Source organism: Typopeltis vanoorti, chromosome 5, assembly GCF_054136105.1.
Source record: "Typopeltis vanoorti isolate ZY-2024b chromosome 5, IOZ_Tvanoo_1.0, whole genome shotgun sequence".
Taxonomy (NCBI): Eukaryota; Metazoa; Arthropoda; class Arachnida; order Uropygi; family Thelyphonidae; genus Typopeltis; species Typopeltis vanoorti.
Window position 1 is genome coordinate 55609735 of NC_143553.1, and position 22937 is coordinate 55632671.

The following is a 22937-nucleotide window of genomic DNA, read 5'->3' on the forward strand; positions in this document are numbered from 1 at the left end:
TTATAAAATAATTAAGGTTAAAAAAGAAATCTGAGGAACGAATACATTTTCCCATAGGTTATTACATTCAATTAATGTGCCTGTTTTAGAGAATGCATTAGGCGCACTAATTGAGGGATTGCTGTATTTCCATCTGTTGCTTTAAAATCATTATGACCCAGCCTCCAGCTCCTCTGACTTCTGGTTTTAACACTGGACCACTGGCATTCAACTCCTCATCCAATTACAATGGGGCACCACTAATTTAGAGTGTCATCACTGCCAGGATCCCTACCATCATGCTTCTGTTTTTGGGATGTTCCCTCTTTTCCATGGTGTGTCCATTATTCTCATAGTTCAACTTGTTGTTTATGAATACAAAGCAGAAAATTATGACCAACTGAGGAGTATACTGAGTTCAGTGGAATGGGATCGGTTGCTGGATGGAAAGAATACCGGCAGTGCATGGGAAGCATTTAAACAACAATCGAATGATTCGATATCAGAATATGTCCTGAGAGTTGGAAGAATAAATAGGGTAGGAGTCAAATGGATGTGTAATCTTATTAAGCAAGAGATTCATAAGAAAAAGACAATGTGGAAGGAATACTGTGTGCATAAGGATTACGTCCATTATGAACGTTATAAGCAGCAGACTAGAATAGTCACAACTGTTGTATGTAAAGTAAAGTCTGAGTATGAAAAGAAACTGGCTCTGTGTGCTAAATACAAAGCACAAGAATTCTATCGATATGCTGCAAGTAAAGGAAAGAATGAATATGAAAGAATAACCCTTCTAAATCTAGATAGCGTGAGGGTTACAGATGCAGAAGAGGTTGCACGGTTAATGTGCCTATTTTGTTACAAGCTATCAACCTGGTGTACACAACATTGAGCTCCTGTTACCTCTTCACTAGATAAAGAAACTCAGGTGTATGAGGACGAGGTATTAGAGCTGTTGCACAAATTGAATAAGAATTCAGCAATAGGGACTGATACGATATCAGCACGTGTACTCAAAGAGTGTTCAACTGAACTGACCATTCCTTTGACCAAGCTGTTTAATGAGTCTCAGAACAGGGAAGATTCCACAGGAATGCATGCTAATTTCATTGCACAAGGGTGGTGCAAAGACCAATGTATCCAACTATCGACCAATTAGTATCTCAGGAGTGGTGAAGATTTTGGAAAAATCAGTTAGGGCTCACATTCAGAAATGGGTTCACAGCGAATCTCTACTTTGCAATGAACAACATGGTTTACTAAGGGAGCGTCATGTTTTAGCAACTTGCTCACATTCTATAATAATGTTACCATTGAACTAGACAAAGGAATGGATACACCATGATACTTTTGAAATTTGCAAAGGATTTTGACAGAATACAACATAGCAGACTGCTGCATAAATTGGAGAAAATGGGTTTGGGTTATAGAATTAATGCATGGATAAGAGGAGATGGCTGACTGACAGATAAGTGGTATACGGAGATTGTGAGTTTGCAGTTTGAGGTTACCACACGGATCAGTGCTTGGTCCACTGTTATTCAACCTGTACATTAATGATATTGTGAAGGATTTGACAAGCGACAGACAGCTATTTGCTGATGATGCAAAGATAGGTAGGGTAATCAAGAATGCTGCTGCTAATATGCAGTACTTGCAGAATGATTTGAATAGGCTGAAATGGTAGGCATGGGAAAATGGGTATCAGTTCAATCAAGTAAATGTAAAGTCATTCACTTCAGCATGAGCAGATATCCAATGTCTTATTATATTGGGAGGATTAGGCCAAGGGATCTTGGAGTGTTAATATGTAGGAAGTTGAAGTTTAGCGGCCATGTGGCAAAGATTACAAATACAACTCAAAAGAAAATCGCAATGCTGAAATGAATATTCACATGTAAAGATAAGGATGTTATTTTGCCTCTTTACAAGGCCTTGATAAGACCTCACTTGGACTATTGTGCACAGGACTGGTCTCCTGGTGTCCATTATGATTCTGATATAATGGAGAGAGTGCAAAGGAGTGTGTTCAAAATGATATCAGGATTGCGGAATACTGATTATGAAGACAGATTGAGAATTTGTAGACTACAGACACTGGCAAACAGGAGAAAGAAGGGAGATATGATTGAGACTTACAAACTTCTAAAAGAATCATACACGATTCCAATTGATGGAATTTTTCAATTTATCGAGGGTGGGGAAAGGACGAGGGGGGGGACATCCTTGGAAGCTGAGAATAAATGCCGCTAAGAAGGGGATGAGAGCTAGATTTTTCTCTCATAGAGCAGTGCGTGATTGGAATGGATTTCCATTGGATGTTGTGAGTGCAAGCAGTGTGAATGAATTCAAGAATAAGTATGATAGCTGGTGTGTGTAGGAGACATACATTCCCTCCCTCCCTGGAGGTCTCTCTTAATAATAATAATTTCCATGGGAAATGTTCATCTGAAATAATATCGATAATTCCCCCACTTAATATTGGAACACGTGCAGCTGCTGCTCAACATCCATTCACAGTGCACCAAACAGAACAAGTTTCTTTTCCTTCATCTCTGCAAACTGCTGTATTGTGGAACAGTCTTCCCCTGTTGTGTTTCCTAAGGAATACAATACAAAGTCTTTCAAATCAAATGTAAACAAGTTTCTCTTTTCTCAACCTACTACTCATATACAGTAATAATGCACTATAGCTTGATCAACCAATGTCTTGTATGTGCTCGACATAACAAAAAAAATATATATTAAAATTAAAATTAGAGAAGAGCATTACAAAACATTTTTTTTACTATTTTGGCAAACGTGAAGAAATATTTAAACACGTACAATTTGGGCAACAACAACAAAAAAAAAAAAATACATCTGTATTTAAAATTTTTCATTAGTATAGTAAATTGCATCCATTCACTTTGCATTTACTCAATGAACTCAATCCTTCAACAATTCTGAGACTAAAATCAGAACTATTATAATTACAGCTATTTTGCCTGCTTCAGTTTAGGAGTACCCCTGTTTAAATGTCATTGGCTATTTACTCATGGGTTCTTAGGGCATTATGAGTGTAGATGTACTAAAAAGTATATGTAGCTTAAGGAATAGAACATTGCACATACCTTTTTCTGGGTGTTGTGGCTTTTCCTCTGTCTGCGATGTCGAGAACTGCAGAGTGTGTGTGGTGGGGGGGGTAGGCATTTTGGTAGAATAAGTTAGAAAAACCCGGGTTTTTTCCGTAATATATAGAAACATATACTTTTATATAGGGTGGGGAAAAAAGTGAAAGGGTTAATTTTTTAAAATAGGGAGGGGGAAGGGGAAAGGTAGTTGACGGGGTGTGGACCGTTTCGACTATTCGTGGTCATCATCGGAACATATTGGGAAAGTCTGGGAAAGACATCGGAACATATTGGGAAAGACTTTCCCAATATGTTCCGATGATGACCACGAATAGTCGAAACGGTCCACACCCCGTCAACTACCTTTCCCCTTCCCCCTCCCTATTTTAAAAAATTAACCCTTTCACTTTTTTCCCCACCCTATATAAAAGTATATGTTTCTATATATTACGGAAAAAACCCGGGTTTTTCTAACTTATTCTACCAAAATGCCTACCCCCCCCACCACACACACTCTGCAGTTCTCGACATCGCAGACAGAGGAAAAGCCACAACACCCAGAAAAAGGTATGTGCAATGTTCTATTCCTTAAGCTACATATACTTTTTAGTACATCTACACTCATAATGCCCTAAGAACCCATGAGTAAATAGCCAATGACATTTAAACAGGGGTACTCCTAAACTGAAGCAGGCAAAATAGCTGTAATTATAATAGTTTATAATGAGGAGTAACATGGGAGTTTTCCCAGAAATAATATACATAAAATCAGAACTATAAATAGAGACAAATTACCGTATTTTTCGGACCATAAGACGCTCCTTTTTACATAGAAAAATCGACTGAAAATTGGGGCGCATCTTATGGTCCTAAGGTAACATTAAAATACGAATCTTTACACTGTACTGAAGCTGTTAGCAAAGTTCAATTACTGGTGCAATATGTTAATAAAATTAGTAAGTACATCACTGAAGGTAGGTACCCAAGTTATCTCGCTGCATGTGGGTGAATCACCGATTTAGAGCGTCAATAGTCATTAGTGTGGAAACACGTGCTTTTGTATGGTTCATTTGAATTTATAAGTCGTCAAAATTTTTATCTTAAAATTAGAAAAAATGTGTATAAAACAAAAGACTTTCATATAACATGCGTTATAAATTAAATGTGATAAATTATGCACAACAATATTTAAACAGAGCAGCAGAAACACATTTTGGTCCACCACCAACAGAAAAATAGTGTTCGTGAGTGGAGAAAACAAGAGGAACAATTAAAACTGCTATGAAAAGATTCTGTTCACACCTAGAAAAATGGCCAGCATCAGAAGTACAAATGAAAAATTGGGTAACAAATCATCAAAACATGGGAATATCTGTTTCTACGAAAATGATAATTTTTGAAGTGAAATGATGGGCAACTGCTAATGGAATTTTAGATTTTACTGGATCACCATCTTGGTGCTTTAAATTAATGAAAAGACACGGGTTATGCATGCATACAAAAACCACTCTAGCCCAAAAAATGCTGGCTGACTATAAAGCTAAAATTATAGAATTCCATAGATTTGTCATATCAGCAAGAAGGAAATTTAACTTTGAGCTTAATCAAATTGCGAACATGGATGAAGTGCCTCCAACTTTTGATGTTCCTTCAAATTGGACAGTAGATTCAAAAGACACTATACGAATAGTGATCAAAACAACAGGTCACAAAAAAACTCACTACACTGTAGTTTTAGCTTGTTGCACGGATGGAACAAAACAACCCCCCCCCCACCCATGTTAATCTTCAAGAGAAAAACGTTACCGAGAGATGAAATTCCTCATGCCATTATTATCCACGTTCAAGATAAAGGCTGGATGGACGAAACAGGAATGAAATTACGGATACAAAAAGATATTAGCAAAACGCCCAGTGCGTTGTTTAAAAAGCTTGTGATGTTAATGTGGGATCAATTCAGATCAATTCAACGCATAAAATAGAATCAACCAAGAAGTTTCTGAAAGAAATGAATACAGAATTAGCTGTCATTCCTGGAGGCCTTACAAGTCAATTACAACCCTTGGATGGATCTATTAATAAACCATTCAAATATTTTATGCAGGAAAGGTGGAACAAATGGATGGCAAAGCCAAATCACGATGTTAGAGCAACAGGATATATGAAACAGCCAACAATTTCAGAAGTATGTACCTGGGTGAAAAATTCATATAGAGAAGCTATGAAAGAAGAGACGATTATAAAGTCATTTAAGAAATGCGGGATAAGTAATGCGATGGATGGTACCGAAGATGACGCAGTTTTTGAAGGGTATAATAAATTTAGTTTAATCCTTTATCCAAGTGTGAGCAAACAAAGTTTGCACCTGAAAGTATCTTCAGGACTGGGTTAAGGTGGTACAACAATAGGGTGGCACACCAATTGGCAATTCCTATAGGTAGAGATGACCTGCTAATGCTTAGGCCTGGCTCCCACTGAAGAGACCTCAATAAAGGCCGAAACTAGTCTGGGTAGTGGCCCTTCCCTTAATGCATAACATTAGACATATCCGCAAGGACATGTGTTTTGCATTATAGGAGATACTGAGATAGGAGTGTTGGTAGCTTGCTCCACCTTTGCAATGAGTTGCCCTGGTGTTGTACCACCTTAACCCAGTCCTGAAGATACTTTCAGGTGCAAACTTTGTTTGCTCACACTTGGATAAAGGATTAAACTAAATTTATTATACTCTAACCAAGTGAAAAATAAACTTTCAAAAAAGTTTTTGAAGGGAGTGACAACAATAGTTCAGACAAAAGTAATACAAACGGTGACATTAAGGAGACGAGTGACAGTACATGATCACATTGTAACATTAAAGGAAAAGATTCTCATTTCTTTCTGGTATCATGATGCCACCATATGGTGGCTTTTTGATTTTTAAAAATCAAAAAGCCACCACATGGCAATCCTAGCACCAAAGCAAAAAGAACGAGATACAAGAAAACTTACATTATGGTACAGATATGTTGATGACATATTTGCCATGTGGAATTATTCTCCATCTGATTTAAAACTTAGTGTAAAAAGTAAATGTGATTAATACTATTATTATTATTTATCATACAGGTACAAAGTAGGTTTAATTAAAATTAAAAACAATCTTAGAGAACAGAATATATAAAATATAAGATGGACTGCCAGGGAAGGCTTGAGAGCTACATTCATACTTAATACGAGTCACTGTTTGGAATGATGCTCCACAGTCACAAGCTGGAGTGAAATTGATGCCCCAGGAGTGTAAGCATGTCATGTCCAGTTCAAAGACAGATAAGTGTTCACCAGGCACAATGAGGAAGATCAAAGTCAGATGGTCGACTAATTGGATTCTTTATAGCTTCTTTGTTGAACAGCGTTGACAAATTTTTCCACTGTTCTTTCCCAAGCATTGGAAATATTAAATCACTCATCAATCAGTTCTGCAGTTTTCAAGGAGAGAAATCAGGATCTGAGTCTGTCACATCTTGCCACTTCCAGATCAGTGTGGATTTGGAGTTGGGGATCATTCATGATTTTATATATTCTCTTTGAAGGGAGTGCTTCTTGCATAGGTGTGGTTGCTCAATATTGCTTAAAACTGAGGTCAGCATAGTGGGGTCAGTTTGATTGTTCCTGTCACAATTCTCATACCGATGTTGATTAATCCTAGAATGCAGTTCACTCTAGAGGAAAAGAAAAACAACCAAATAGCCTTTCTGGATATATTGATTCTTTGTCAACCTGATGGTAGTCTGTATTTCTCACTTTTTCAAAAAGAAATGCATACTGATTGTTATACTGGAAGTTAGAAGATTGTTATACCTATGCTATTTCACACCATCATCCAAGTCAAAACAGGTTTTTCTCATGGATGTATAGACAATATACATCTTCAGTAGATATATTCAAGGAGAGAAAAAGAATGATAATATTCTGGCAGGAATAAATGAAAGGGCCCTCTCTCAATGAATCCTTGGACTTTTTGGAGGACCTGCATAATAACATTTTGTCTAATTTATTTAATGGTCTACAGTCACTGATACAATTTGTATGAACAGAAAGTAAAAACTTACAAATATAGACAAAATGTTATTGAATAATGAATCAATCTTATTCATTAAAATATCTCTATAATATTAATTATATGCTTCAAAAATTTAAAAAGATAAACAATTGATAGAAGTTATACAAGGAAGTGAGAAATAGGTATTTTTGCAAGTCATAACTTAATTGGTTAAATAGTGGTATACAAAGAGCAGCTCAATGTGAGGTTATTACTCGAATTTGTACAGAAGCTCTGCTCAGAGATTGTGCATAAGAACACATATCGTGATAGAGGTTCCATTTCCTTGTGTCAGGAATGGATAAATGAGGATTTAATCCTTACATGAAACAGAAATAAATTCTGTAACATTTACTGATTGAATACAGAATAAAGTAGTCATCAATGCAGTTAATGTGAACAAAGTAAAAAGACACAGTGGTAACAATGATTAGAAATATACAGTAATCTGAAAATCAAATTTATTTACCTTCAAGAACAAAGAATTCACCATGTCAAACAGTTAATGCTAGAATAAACTTACTTGTGCCGCCTCTGCAATGCATCTTCACTGTTCTGAACAACTATTGCAGAATGCTGTAAATAAAATCAATTTATGTTTCGTGATATATATATACACCTGAAGATATATATAAATAACTGCATATATAGAAAAATATGTATAAAAATTACAACATAGAATAAAAGCCAAAAGGCTATTTTTCTGGCAACCTTAATAATAATGAACGGGGATACAAATCCTTTGTCGTTTATCTGCCAGTAAGCGAAACTCTAAGAACTAGGAACTAAGATCTATGGGTTTCATACCGAAAAACTATCAAACCGGTCTGGGTAGTGACCTCTCCTCATAATGTAATTACAGTATTACATCCCCTAGGGGCTGTGTTTTTACATTATGAGAAAATATCAGGGATAGCGAGGGAGCTTGCTCCACCTCTGATAAGTAACCACTTGGTGTTGTACTACCAAGTGGTTACTTATACTTGGATTTGCCGATAGTTTTTCGATATGAAACTATAGATCTTAGTCCTAGTTCTTAGAGTTTCACTTACTGGCAGATAAACATCAAAGGATTTGTATCCCCTTCATTATGTATGAAAATGTTCTAGTACCAAAGCTGAGTGGCTTTCAGATGTGAATACTCAAAATATAATTGGGGAGGGGGACTACTAGAGATTTGATAATAAATAAATATGATTTACTGAAAAACTGTTGACAAGAAGAGCCTAGTGATAATGTAAACTCAATTATTCTGTACTATTATAAGATCCTGTACAACCCTTGTGAGTACATACCAGGAAATTATGATATATATATGTCTTTAACTATAATCTGATTTGGAAATTTAATTTATTATAGTTAACTCTCAGTACAGCAAATGCCACTATAGCAAACTCACTCAACATGAACTACTCGGAAGTCTTGACCAAAACCCAATAAACAAAATATCATGCTAAAAGAAATGCTTTAAAAAATTTTGTCCAGTATAGTCACCTCTCAGTACAGCAAATGCTGCTATGGCAAACTCACTCAACATGAACTACTGAGAAGTCATGTAAGTTAGTCACAGTAAGATTCAATTGTAACCAGTTTAAAAATATAACTTGTATATATACATAAACAGAAGTATATTTACCACTCTGGTTGACCAAGCAGTTAGTGTTATCCACTTTCCAACACACAGGCTGTGGGCTCAAATCCCATGGGTACGAATGTTTTGTGAACATCTCTAGGTTAGAGATGAATTTCTTCACCAGATGTGCAACAACACTCTACTTATTGGAAGCCTGAAGTGGTCTGAAACCCTTAGACCCATTCACAGTATTAATGCTAAATGTATTACAGGCTAACAGCCTTTCATGAGTAGGATTCACAAAAAAAGGAGTGTATGTACTTCTGTTTATACTACACTTGAGAGAGAGACAGAGTGAGAGAGAGAGGTTTATTCCATGTGAAAAGTGTTGTTTCATGTGGAAAATTTCTGTGACACAAATAAACTATTCTTGATTTTCCTGCTTTCTTCCACAAATAAAAAAACATGTGGATGACCCGCTTACTTTGAAACTTTTTATGTACCTACTGCCAACAAAGAGTATCATGGGTAGTCTACGATTTTTTTTTTTTTTTTTTTTTTTAACAATTTAGAACACTGTTGTGACAAAAAAAACTTTTCAGTCACTTCAGCTTCCAATAAACATGACACTTTGCTTGGTGGCAACAAAATTCACTCGCTCCTGAAGATATTCACAAAGCATCCATGCCCATGGCAGGATTCAAACCCAAAACCTGTTGGAGGCAGGTATGCTAAACCACACGGTCAATCAAGGCCAGCTAATGAATTAAAGTAATCGCTCCATTATCCAACCAAAGTAAATAAGTTACTCTTACCAGTCAGATAACTGAAGGTACAATTGCATACTGACCCATAAGAGTTACTTAACCTGAAAGAACATTGCAATTCATATTAATTACATGATTATATGATTTATTTGCAATTAATTTATGGATGAATTCATAGATTGAAAAATTTTGTGTTCTCTCACCAGTCAGGCAAATATCTCACTAGTCAGTTGTGAGCAACCGTGGGTGTACTCTACCACGGTTACCTTATCACTCGCATGTTTAATCCTATACCAACCTAAAATTATAAGCATCTGTTAATGTTATTGGCTAATTTTTACCTTTTTTATTGTTAACGACACTAAGTTTTCACATTTGATACCTTACTCAAAGTATTGGTCTACTTTTTGGGTTTAAAATGTATGCCAGAACACAGCTCACAACTCAGTATGCATTTTCTTTCATAAACGGTTCATAATGAAAGGTGAATTTATATAAATGATAATTTCACAGGAAAGACATAATAAAATTCACATAAATTTGAATAAATAAATTCACGTAAATATGTAGCACTTGCTGTGGAGCCAGAGTCACTTTTCACAATGCACTCACTCACATAGTCCGGTCTTGAACTTCTTTGCAAAATAATTGTATTTTTTTAAATAACAGTATTTATTATGTGGATGAGGTGAAGCAGATTCAGAGGTGAGTGACCAAGATGGTTGCAGATCTGTGTGATGCTCTGTATGAGTAGAGATTAAAGATTTTTGGGTTACAGTGGCTGGTTAATCAGCAGTTAAGAGGGGAGGGGGTACAATAGAGACAAGCTTTTTTTACCCCTGAAGTACGAGGGTGGTCAGAAAAGTTCTGGCCTAACAATGAAAAAAATAAATTTATAATTTCAAAATTATTTGTATTTTTCAACATAATCTTCCTTAAGACTAATACGTTTATTCCAGCGCCATTAACCCATCCCTGTAGTGGTTCTCAGTAAGATCTGCAAAATAACCCTCTACAGCTGCAATCACCTCTTGATTAGAAGAAAAACGCTGACCAGCGAGGAAGAGTTTTAGTTTTGGGAAGAGGGAAGTAAGAGGAAGCCAACTCTGGGGAATAGGGTTGATGTTCCAACAATTCATAATGCAGATCCCTTAATTTTCCCACTGCCAAGATGATTTTTTCCTTCTGCAAACCAGGTCTTTTCTCATGAATTTTTTCGTCTAGTCTGGTTAAAAGATTGGAATATTCCCCAGTTATTGTTTTACCCTTTTCAAGATAATTAATAAACAAAATGCCTTTAGCATCCCAAAACAATGCCATGACCTTTCCTGCTGATGGAACCGACTTGTCTTCTTTAGCACTGATCAACTGCCTTCTGTCCACTGTTTTGACTGCTGTCTGGATTCTGGTGTGTAATGGTGAATCCAAGTCTCATCCATAGTAATAAATTAATGCACAAAATCAATTTTATTCTTGTTAAAATGCTCTAAGCACTGTTCAGATATTTTCATGTGAGTGCATTTTTGGTCTGCTGTGAGCAACAGCACCTATCCTGTGCAAAGCTTTCTCATTTGCAATTCTTCATGAAAAGATATCCTGCACGTTCTTTTGAAATGCCTATAGTCTCAGCAATTTCATGCACTTTGACTCGCTGGTCATCCAATACCATATTGTGCACTTAATCAATGCTTTCTGCTGTTGTTACACTTTTTGGACATCCTTCACGTGGATCATCTTCAAGGCTGTACGTCCACGTTTAAACTTAGTAGCCCATTTCTTAATTGTCGAAAACGAAGGAGAAGAGTGCCCATAAACTTTTATGCACTTTGAATGAATTTCTTTTACAAAGAATTCTATAACTGTAAGGGATACAGACAACACTTTTGCTTCAGACAGTTATATAAAACAAACTACTTGATAGAATGACTTACAATTTCACATGGATGCTTATGACAGATGTACCAACTTAGGGGGGAAAAAAAATCGTGCCAATAGTGTTCCATCTATGGTCGAGGCCGAGAACTTTTCAGACTGCCCTTGTACTGTACGTGCACAATTGTACTGTCGTATTGTCCTAAGTTTATTTTTACAGCTCACAATATGAATTAACTTCATGTAATTAAATGTTTCAACGTTTTACTTAATAAATCATGTTTTAGCCACTTTGCAACATGCCCTTCAAACTTCAACCTTGGCTTCGATTTTCTAGAGTTCTATTCCATGAATATGGTACACAGGTAATAATCTTGTCACTCCAAAATGACATCCATTCTCCTTTGCCCATACTGCCAGTATATTTAAATCAACCTGTAAAAAAAAAAACGACAATCTTTATTGACTATTGCTGAATCTGAATATTTCCCCTCAGACCATATCCTATATCAGTGTTTCTCAACCTGTGGTCCATGACGGTGGGACAGGTGGTCCTGCAGGCAGACTTCAATTAATTAAATAAATATATATTTTTTAATTATCCAAACAAAACAAACTAAAATTGAATAAGTAAAAATTACCAAAATCAAATGGAGACTTAAAAAAAAACAATAAATAGTGTCTGAATGTTCCAAGGTGGAAGCAAAGCCGCTAAATTTGTAGCCGCAGAATGACGAATAATAAAAGAGGGGTGAAGTGAACAACAGTATAGTTTTATTGCTTCCGCCTTCTTGCTGTTTTGTCAGATTTGAAGTGAACATGTGTTATCCACATTTCAACCAATTGCTTGTTGTTTATTGACTTTAATTATTGAAGGTTTCCTTCCTTCATCGAAGGCTCAGTATATCTTCAGAAGTGCTAAGTGATACTTGAACAAAGCATGTCGTGAGTTAACCCCCAGTATTTATATATTTTTTGCAAACGTTTTTTAATAATGGAAAAGTGGTTTAGAACTAGGACTTTGAAAAAAAAGAGCAAATAAAACAAGTGATGCTAACCCGAATTTTGATACACGTGTTGTAACGGCAAGTAAATCTGATACTAGTAAAGTAGAAGAAACAAGCAGTTCAAAGAAAAAATACAGTAGGAAATATAACAGTTCATATTTGGAATTCGGGTTTACTTGGTTTGGAGATGAAAGTGAACAGAAATCTCAATGTGTTTTGTGTTATGAAGTGTTGTCGAACGAGTGCATGAAACCTTATTTAGAAACTAAACATTATGATGTGAAAAATAAGAATTTTTTCAGTGACGCTTAGGGACATTAAATCATGGGAAAGATATAGTTTCGACCATGGTTCCATTAATAGGAAGGCACTGGAAGCATCCTCTCTCTTAAGTTTGGGCATAGCGAAAACAGGGAAAGCTCATTCTATCAGGGAAGATTTGCTACTTCCAACTATAAAAGATGTGGTGAAAACTATGTTTGACAACAAGTTACTAAAAGATGTTGATTTGATTCCTCTTTCAAATGACACTGTCGGTTGCAGAATTAATGATATGGCAGGTGACGTAGACTCTCAGTTAATCGAAAGAGTTAAGGAAGAGCCTTTATTATGGGTTAAAAATAGACAAGATGTTACAAATGATGCGCAGTTAATATGCTATGCAAGATATGTGCACGATAACAATATTCATGATGATATTCTGTTTTGTAGAACTTTGCCATCCCGAACAACTGGAGAAGAAATATTTCACACTCTCAATAATTACATAATACACAAAGGGATCCAGTGGGAAAAATGTATAGGCTTCTCTTTGGATTGAGCTTGCTCCCTTACAGGCAGGCATAGTGAGGTTGTTTCTATGCTACCCAATATGTATGAGAATGACCTTTCATTGTTGAAAAAACAGTTAATTGAGCTTTCAAGTGAACTGGACTTAAAATGCAATTCCGTGATCTTGGTCTGGCTTGATTTTGGATTTCGCCTTCAGTGAGATGTGAATTTCCAGAATTATCTGAAGAAGCATTGAAAATCATGATGCAGTTTTGCACAAACTATCTTTGTGAGAAAGGATTTTCGTCGCTCCTTCAAATAAAAACAAAATACCGACTTCGTCTTAGTGTGTGCCTATCTTCGACTGAAGTTGACCAATATTGAGCCAGATATCCAGCAACTCTGCAAGGGCCAAGAAGCTCAATCTCATTAAAAGTAAGTAGTAACATAATTATATTATATTATATATTTCATACATTTTTAAATCGTTTACTTCCAATTTAATTAATTATGTTTCCATATGTATTCAAAACATGCTTTTAGATTTATTATGTTATAAATGGCACAGTTTTTCCAAAATGTTGGTAATTCCTACTTAGGTTTTTAAAAAAAATTACAAAAAGTCAAAACAATGTATAGGGAAATAAATTAAAAACACTGTTTATTTTTGAAGTAAAACTTTAATTCCAACATTCTAAACTGTTATTTTTCTTGCTTTTCTGTTCGTAAAATCGATTACATTGTCGAAGTCTACTTCATCACTTAGTTACTGTTTTATAGACAGTGTGGCAAGATTTCTTAAATACTAATAAAGTGCCGCCCGGGGCATATTACCCCCCTCCCCAACTACGCCTCTGTAACTTAGTGGTCCGTAGAATTGTTTTAGGCATTTTACTGGTCCTTGGGCTTAGAAAGGTTGAAAAACACTGTCCTATATCATTTGTGTCCAAATTATAACAATGACAGCTGGACAAATATTGAAGGGAGAAAAGATACGAAAAGTTGAGTTTTTAATGACTGTTCTTTTTTTTTTTGGTCATTCATATAGAAAGAAAAATAAAGTTCTAAACCTTAAAGAAGACAAAAGGACTAAAGAAAGTGAAGATAACTTGGTAACTTGTTTATAGTATGAATTTTTGAGTACAGTGGAAATTAAAACTTCAAGTTTTTTGTGGTTAAGTCCATTACCTGCACTACAACCACTCTAGAGTGGCTGAATCAAATGGAAAAAACCTTGCATACAGGAACAGGTCTAAGTTGGAAAGATTATTTCTAAAATCTGCCACAGTATTACAGCATTCATGAAATTTGAACAAATTCAGCTGCTTCACGAAACCGTTATTCTGTGACACTCCTAAATCTCCTTCAATTCTAACTGCTGACTTACAGCTTAAATAGAGATTATATACTGCTCGTTATAATGTCCCATTTAAGCCATATAACTAACGTTTTAAAGAGCTTTTGCCTTGGCACTTATATTTACTGTCATATTTACAAAACTTAAATACAAATCCTTATTATATACCATCAATTGTTGATGTCTCAACAAGTTACCTTAAAGTGAAATTCTGATCATGACAACCTTTATTTGGCCTGAATCTCAACTTGTTCTTTCACCAAGATTCCCTTCTACAATTTTTCTTAGCCATTTCTCAAGTATAATTGCATAATTCTTACCAGGAACACTCAGGGGGAAATACCTCTGTAATTATCACATTCAGCTTTATTTCCTTTTTTATAAATGGATACTACGAGAGCTCTGCTACAATCATCTGAAATTCAAGTCTCTGACAAAGTCTTCTGAATTATGCAATGTAGCCACTGTAAAACTTTCATAACTCCATATCTGAGCAGTTTTGGTCAAATTTCATCTACTACAGAAGTCTTTCACATTTCAGGTTTTTCATGACTTTTTCAACTTCAAGTATAGATATGTATTCCTGTTGAAAGATTGCCACTACCATGCTTACACTGCTTGTTTCATATAACAATCTTTCAAAGTAATTACTCCATACATCAAGAATATTTTTATCTTCAGTTTCCATGTCACCTTTATCATCTGTAATACTGCTTTCCTCCATTTCTGAGCTTCTTCAATGGTCTCCAGAATATTTTACCACATTCCTGATATTTATTTTTTATGTCCTTACCAAAGTCTTCTCATGACTCTTTTGCAGAGTGCTTTGTTTTCTTACATTTTTCTCTGTATTCTCAAGAGCAGAAACTGACTTACTTGCCAGGAATGTTTGATATGCGTTCTTTTCCTTGACTTCCTCTGTAACTTCCTGAGTCTACCATGTAGTTCTGATTTTTCTATCTTTACAGTCATGCCTTTCTGCCAGAATCATTCAATGCTTTCTTTGGGATTTGCCACTGAATCTTCAGGATTTCGTTCTTGTTTACAAACTCTTTTGGTTTTTTTTTTTTTAAATAATGTGTATGTATTTTAGTCTACAGTTCACCTCTGAAAGCTGCTCAACTTTGATTTGTTTTAAATTTTTCATACTCACTCTTCTTTTCAATATGAAATTCAATTTTATCCTGCTCAAAATAGTGATCACTTCCTATTTCAAATCCACTGTATACTCTTGTCTTCTGAATCAGTGAGAAAACATCACTATCAACTATGACATATTCAATGAGATTTTGATTCCTTGAATCTTCTCTCCATGTGGATTTGTATACATTTTTATGTTGGAACATGATGTTAGTAATAACTAATCCATGTCCTGAACAGAAATACAGCAGGCATTTATTATTATTATTAGCTTTGCTCTTTTCTCCAAATTTCAGCCAAAACATTTGTCTAGTAAGCATTTTTTAATCTACTGTTTAGATCTCCAACAAGGACCAACTTTTCCTTTTTCATTGTATCAGCTGCCTTCTTTAATGCTTCAAAAAATTCTTCCATTTCTTCCTTAGTAGAACATTCTGTGGGACCAGAAGCACAAATAAATCTCATTGTCGAGTTCCTCATTCTGATATTATTTGCCCACATCATTCTACTTGATATAGCCTGACATTCAAGATTAGAAGGTTATCCTTATATTCATATTGAATACTATAAATAACTATTCCTCACTTTTCCTTGATTTTTACTGCCTGAATCTACAATTTTGTATTTGTCGCTTAGAAAGTTATCACCTGTTTTTGTCTTATTTGTATTTTCAGTCAAGCCTATTATGTCGATCTGGAACTTATACAATTTTCTGCTAATTCCATGCTAGTGATAGTACTTTTAGGCACAAATTGTTTAAGTAATAATAAATACAATATGAGAGAGGATGTGAAAGAATTCTGGAGTGAGTACTTAAAACTGGTGTAGTTTTTATAGACTTGACGGCAGCATATGACACTATATGGAGGAACGGCATGATGTACAGCTCCTTAAAATTCCGAAATGTAAAAAAATTACCTTGATCTGATCAACGCTTCTGTCTAATAGAACAATACAAGAATATGATATGAGCAAGCCAAGAACACTTAACAATGGATTCCCAAAGGATCAGTTCTGGTCCTTCTATTCAATAGTATATTTCTGACCTTCCAAGGACAATGTCTAGAAAATTCCCACATGCTGATGATCTATGCATACATCCCAACACTAGAACTTCTGTACTATAGAGCACATACTAACTAGTGACCTAGAGGAGCTAAACCACTCCTTTGAGAAGTGGCATCTTATTCCAAGCACTACCAAGATGGAAACATGCTGTTTTCATTTGAACAATAGCATGGCAAGTGACATCTTAGAGTGCCATTAAATGGGAACATACTACACCACAATTTTAATCCAAAGTATCTAGGCTAATCCTAGGCAGAACCCTCTCCTTTAACAGACATCTCTCCAATATTGCTGCCAAACTCAGGACTAGAAATAGCATACTGCATAAACTTGCCAGAACAACCTGGGGGGGCTTATGCTCCCACATTAAGGACACCTGCTCTGGGTCTCATTTACTCAACTGCTGAATACTGCACACGTTAAATTAATTGATACCATCCTGAATCAGACAATGTGTAACATTTCTGGAACAATAAAGACTACTCCATCATATCACTGATGGAACTACCAGTTCTGAACCACATACAACTGCCACAACTACAATGCCAAGACAACCTAATTCGCAAATATAACAAAATTTGCTAGAATCCACTGCTTCTTATACACTCTAATATTGACAGCTTTACATCACAGAGGCTTAAATCATGACATGCCTATTATAATGACAACTTGTCACTGAGGGCTATGATGCAACAATAGTATGGCAGATGGAATGGCCTGCCCTAGTCCCAGTAATCTGACACTGTCTTTAACCTAAATAGCCCTTCAACAGGGTTCAACTTACCTCGAAAAATATGGATCACCCTAAATAGGGTTCGCACCAACCATGGTAGGTGAAGAACTTCCTTGTTTACTTGGGGAATAACACCAAACTCATCTTGTGACTGTGGTGAGGGATAACCAAACTATACAACATATTACGTTTGACTAATCTCACAGAGCCTACATGGGACCTGTAACGGCTTTATAACAGTTTCTACAGATGCTATTGATTGGCTGTCGAACTTAGATATTTAATTTTATGCTTATTTGTGTATATATATATATATATATATGACTACAATGTCACTTCCCACTATTGTATTCTTTTATATATATATATATATCTTTTTATGCATTTTATTGTCTTGTACATCCGAGCGCGCGTGTGCGTGTAGCATATGCATGTACCTAGTCAAATGCTAAATAAAATAAATAACTGGAGTGAGAAAGGACAGAAGTATGAAACAATTATTCTCCAGATATAATAATGTGTTAAGAAGCAGGGTTATGATGGCAAATTATTCAACATGTCTGAAGAAATGAGTGTGAGGAATGAGTTTGATGGTAGAAAGGTAATGGATACACTAACCACTCAGTTAGTCGGCCTGGTTAACTGAGTGGTTAGTGTATCTGCTCTCCAGCCAAAAGGCTGCAGGTTCGAATCCTGCCGTGGGCATGGATGTTTGCAATTGTCTGTGAAAGTACTAGTGGTGGTAGTCGGCAGTAGATGGCATTGGTGTTAGATGATGAAGGTTGGTGGAGTAGTGAGACGAAGAGTTGTAGAGTAGATGACCTCCATCGATGAGTCTTTGGACTCACTGGAGGTGCGATATTATAATAATAATAATAAGAGGGATGGCATGCAATTTAATGAATTTGGCATTAGAAGGCCTGGAGAAATTATTTATTGGTGAGACAATATAAAGTAATGGAAAAACAGATGATGAGAAGAGCACTGAGTGGGTTTGTATAAGTTAGTTAGGGTATGCAAACATGATCATGGGTAAGAATTTGGTAAAGGGGTGGACCTGTACACTTTGAGTTCAAGCTTTTTGAGTATCTGGAAAAGAGAAAGCTGTGTAACTGGGTGAAACAGACTGCAGATGTAAGTATATAAAAAACTAGGTCACATATATTGATTTATAAATGTCAGGAGCATCATGAACAAAGAGGTTCAGTTTGTTATTTTGGAAACCTGGTTGTTGGAGTCAGATGTAGTAGCTGGAATCAAGTGTAAAGGACATGGTATTTTTAAGAAAAAAAGATGAGTTAGAAGAGGAAGGCATACTACTAAGGATATTAGATGATCAGAATTCAGTTAGGGCTCAAAATAATGAAAACAATAATAATCATACCCCATGTAACAGTGAGTTTGAGACTATCAGGTGTGAAGTGTGGGGGGGGGGGGTTTGTAATAAACAATTCCTCTACTACTGAATCAATGTTTGGTAGCAGGAGAAAACTCACAATGAAAATGAAGGAGAATTTATTGATAAGTTGCGAGACAACTTTCTCAACCAGCATGTGAAAGAAGTAACTAGAGGCTAATGGGTGTTAAGGTGGATCAGAGCACCATAAAGGTCACAGTTATGAAACTCTTTTGCACCAGTTGGTGAGCAATCATGCTGTAATGACCTGAGAAGTAGCTAAGTATATGAATGTTCCAATTAAGACAGGTTACATGTTGAACTACAAAGTTAGAAATTATGACTCAGAAGAATAATAAGTTCAGTCCCATGATATCAATTACCAAAGGGGAAAGATATCAATGTGCATGGGAAGCTTTGAAAAGATGCTTGAATAATGTGGTATATAAAGGTCTCTCTAGAGTTCAAAGAACAAATATCATGAGCATATAATGGATGCACAACCCTATTAAGTAAGCGATCCATAAAAAGAAGATGTAAAAAGATAATAAGAAAAAGTTAGAAAAGTTCTGCTAACGCTTTTTTATACCCGTATACGGGGAGTAGGTGAGGCCATTTAGCCCTATCTAACTTTTGGAGACTGAGTGGGCAGTTCAATCTCCACTGGTACCAATCAGAGATAGATGGCCCAAGGCTATATCTAATTAAGTGGTACTCAGTGAAGAGAGACGGCTCAAATGTGCCGCCATCTCGTGGTCCCTAACACAATATATTTAATGTCTGAAATAATGTGGGTTCTACGGTCAATTTTCTTGAGTTTACAGGACGAAAAACCCGAGTTTCCGGGAGGAAAAACCTGCTTGCCCGTGCCAGAGATCAACTAACTTGGGAACCGGTCGAAAAAAGGCTTAGAAAAATTTCCTCTAGTCGCCGACTAGACTCGAAACCAAGTCTTCCTTCGTGCGGCCAAGCTCCATGGTTGGCAAACGCCACATCCACTGAGCTACACAGGCTCGTTAGAAAAGTTATAAAATACAAAAAGCACAGGCCAGAAAAGTTAAATGTATTATATGGAAAGCTAAGTCAGAGTAATAAGGTCACACCTAAAGAAATTAGATGTGGAGGCTAAAGGCAGCCCAAAGAAATTTTATTGTTCTGCTTCATGTAAAAGAAAGCATGGAATAATCTCTTTCCTAAATGCAGATAATTCTCTTGTATAAGAAGCAGATGCAACTGTTCAAATGAGTATTCACTTCACTAAGATCCATCAACCAGGTGTATGTAATATCATACAATGTTGGAAGTTTTTCCCCACTTGGTTAGACTATAAATTATATATTTAGTTTAATCCTTTATCCAAATGTAAACTTGGATAAAGGATTACTTGGATTGACGATACTTCAGGTGCAAACTTTGTTTGCACCTGAAGTATCGTCAGGACTGGGGCAACTTGTGGCAAAGGTGGACTAAGTTCTCATCACTTTCCTTAATATCCCATAATGCAAAGCACATATCCTTGCAGACATGTATAATGCTATACATTATGGGAAGGGTCAGTCAATACCAGGATCAGTTTCAACCTTTATTGAGGTCTCTTCAGTAGGAGCCAGACCCAGAGGTGACCAGAAGTGATAGAAGCAATGCAGAACTCATATTTCCATATCCCAGTTGCCAAAAGGTGTCACACCTTATTATTCAATTACTCTAGATTAGAGAAAGATGTTGGAAGTTTTTTCCCACTTGGTTAGACTATAAATTATACATTTAGTTCAATCCTTTATCCAAGTGTAAGCAAACAAAGTTTTCGCCTGAAGTATCTTCAGGACTGAGGCAACTCGTGGTAAAGGTGGACCAAGCTCTCATCACTCCTTGTCTTAGTATCTCCCATAATGCAAAGTACATCTCCTTGCAGACATTTATAATACTATGCATTAAGGGATGGGCCACTACCCAGACCTAGAAGTGGTGATACTAAGGCAAAAGCAATGGAGAAGTCATATTTACCTATACGAGTTGCCAAAAGTGTACATTACTCTGGATTTAGAGAAAGATGTTTAAAGTTTTTTCCCACTTGGTTAGACTACAATAAATTTAGTTTAATCCTTTATCCAAGTGTAAGCAAACAAAGTTTGCACCTGAAGTATCTTCAGGACTGAGGCAACTCGTGGTAAAAGTGGACCAAGCTCTCATCACTCCTTGTCTCAGTATCTCCTTGCAGACATGTATAATGCTATGCATTAAGGGACGGGCCACTACCCAGACCAGTTTCGACCTTTCTTGAGATCTCGTAAGCGGGAGCCAGATCCAGAAGTGGTGATACTAAGGCAGGAGCAATGGAGAAGTCATATTTACCTATAGTCTAACCAAGTGGAAAAAACTTTTCAACATCTTTCTCTAAATCCAGAGTAATTTAATAATAAAGTGGTACACCTTTTGGCAACTCGTATAGGTAAATATGACTTCTCCATTGCTTCTGCCTTAGTATCGCCACTTCTGGGTCTCACTCCCACTGACGAGACTTCAATAAATGTTAAAACCGTCTGGGTAGTGGCCCTTCCCTTAATGCATAGCATTATACATGTCTGCAAGGAGATGTGCTTTGCATTATGGGAGATACTGAGACAAGGAGTGATGAGAGCTTGGTTCACCTTTACCACGAGTTGCCTCAGTCCTGAAGATACTTCAGACACAAACTATGTTTGCTTACACTTGAATAAAGGATTAAACTAAATTTATTATAGTAAAAACTACAAATACAACTCAGAGGATAACTGATGATGAACATTGTCAAGAAAGACAAGGAAGTCATTTTGCCTCTTTATAAGGCTTTGATATGACCACACCTAGACTACTGTGCACAGAATCCAGTTTCCTAGGCAATGGCACAAAGACAAATGGTATATCAGCATGTATGCTAAAGGAATGTCAGCCATGTCTATAATTTTAGGGACATGGATTGACAGACAAGCTACACTTTGAAAGAACTGCACTGGTTTACTGCAAGGAACTCTTGTCTGAGCAATGTGTTCATATTTTATAATAATGTTATGGCTCAGTTGGATAAAAGGAATGGATACACTATGATACTGTTGAACTCTGGATATTAGGAGAGGTAGCATTTCACTGACAGGTTTATGAAAAGAAGGCTCCCAGTTCACATAACTGTTTTGCTAACTAATTAATTGTGTGTTTATTATGTAAGAGTTGTCGTAAAAGTTGTGTGCTTGTTTGAATTGATTTATAAAATCGTTAAACTTAGAGCGAAGTATAGTAACCAGCAAAGGAAAGATGCCAGCAGCTTTGTCTTTACAAGAAGTAAATTGTCATTTTAATCATTTCATGAAAAGCGAGATGTACTAAATACTGTAAAAGAGAGCAAAAGAGGAGTAAAAAAAAAGTTTTGAAAAAATGAATGAGCGATCTGAAGAATAAACAGAATTGATGGTAGTAAGAATGATGGAAGCGATACAAATGTAACGGAAGTTGAAAAACAGAGTGCAATAAACAGTAAGGTGGTGAGTTGACGTTGTGTGACCGGATAAAATAGTGAGAGTGAATAACAGTGAAAAAATTACACAAGATTTGAAAATTGAGTTTGTGAAGACAAGGCAGATGCGAAGTGAAATAAATAGAACTGTAGATATATAAAGAAGAATGAAGACAAAAATGAATGTCAGCATGAAAGAGGTAACAAAAAGACTCACCAGTGGCATTGTATGGAGATTTCATTATTAGAGGGGGTTGAAAAACAGAGTGCAATAAACAGTAAGGTGGTGAGTTGAATTGACGTTGTGTGACTGGATAAAATAGTGAGAATGAATTGAAAAAATTACACAAGATTTGAAAATTGAGTTTGCGAAGACAAGGCAGCAGATGGGAAGTGAAATAAATAGAACTGTAGATATATAAAGAAGAATGAAGACAAAAATGAATGTCAGCATGAAAGAGAGAACAAAAAGACTCACCAGTGGCATATTGTATGGAGATTTCATTATTAGAGAGGGTGATAAGATACACAAGGTGTGTTTTCCTAGAGGTAAAATGAATAGTAATTGTGGCATCGGATATGAGCAAACA

At 36.1% G+C, this 22937-nt stretch overlaps 1 protein-coding gene across 1 annotated transcript in view; it reads right to left on the reverse strand.

Moving 5' to 3' along the window:
- The window catches only part of Hsc70-5 (Heat shock protein 70 cognate 5), a 197603-nt gene that overhangs the window by 167762 nt on the left and 6904 nt on the right, over positions 1-22937 (reverse strand). Inside the window, exon 2 of the mRNA XM_090392437.1 lies at positions 7700-7752. Within this exon, the coding sequence (XP_090248563.1) occupies positions 7700-7752 (53 nt within the window). The remainder of the gene's footprint in view (positions 1-7699; positions 7753-22937) is intronic.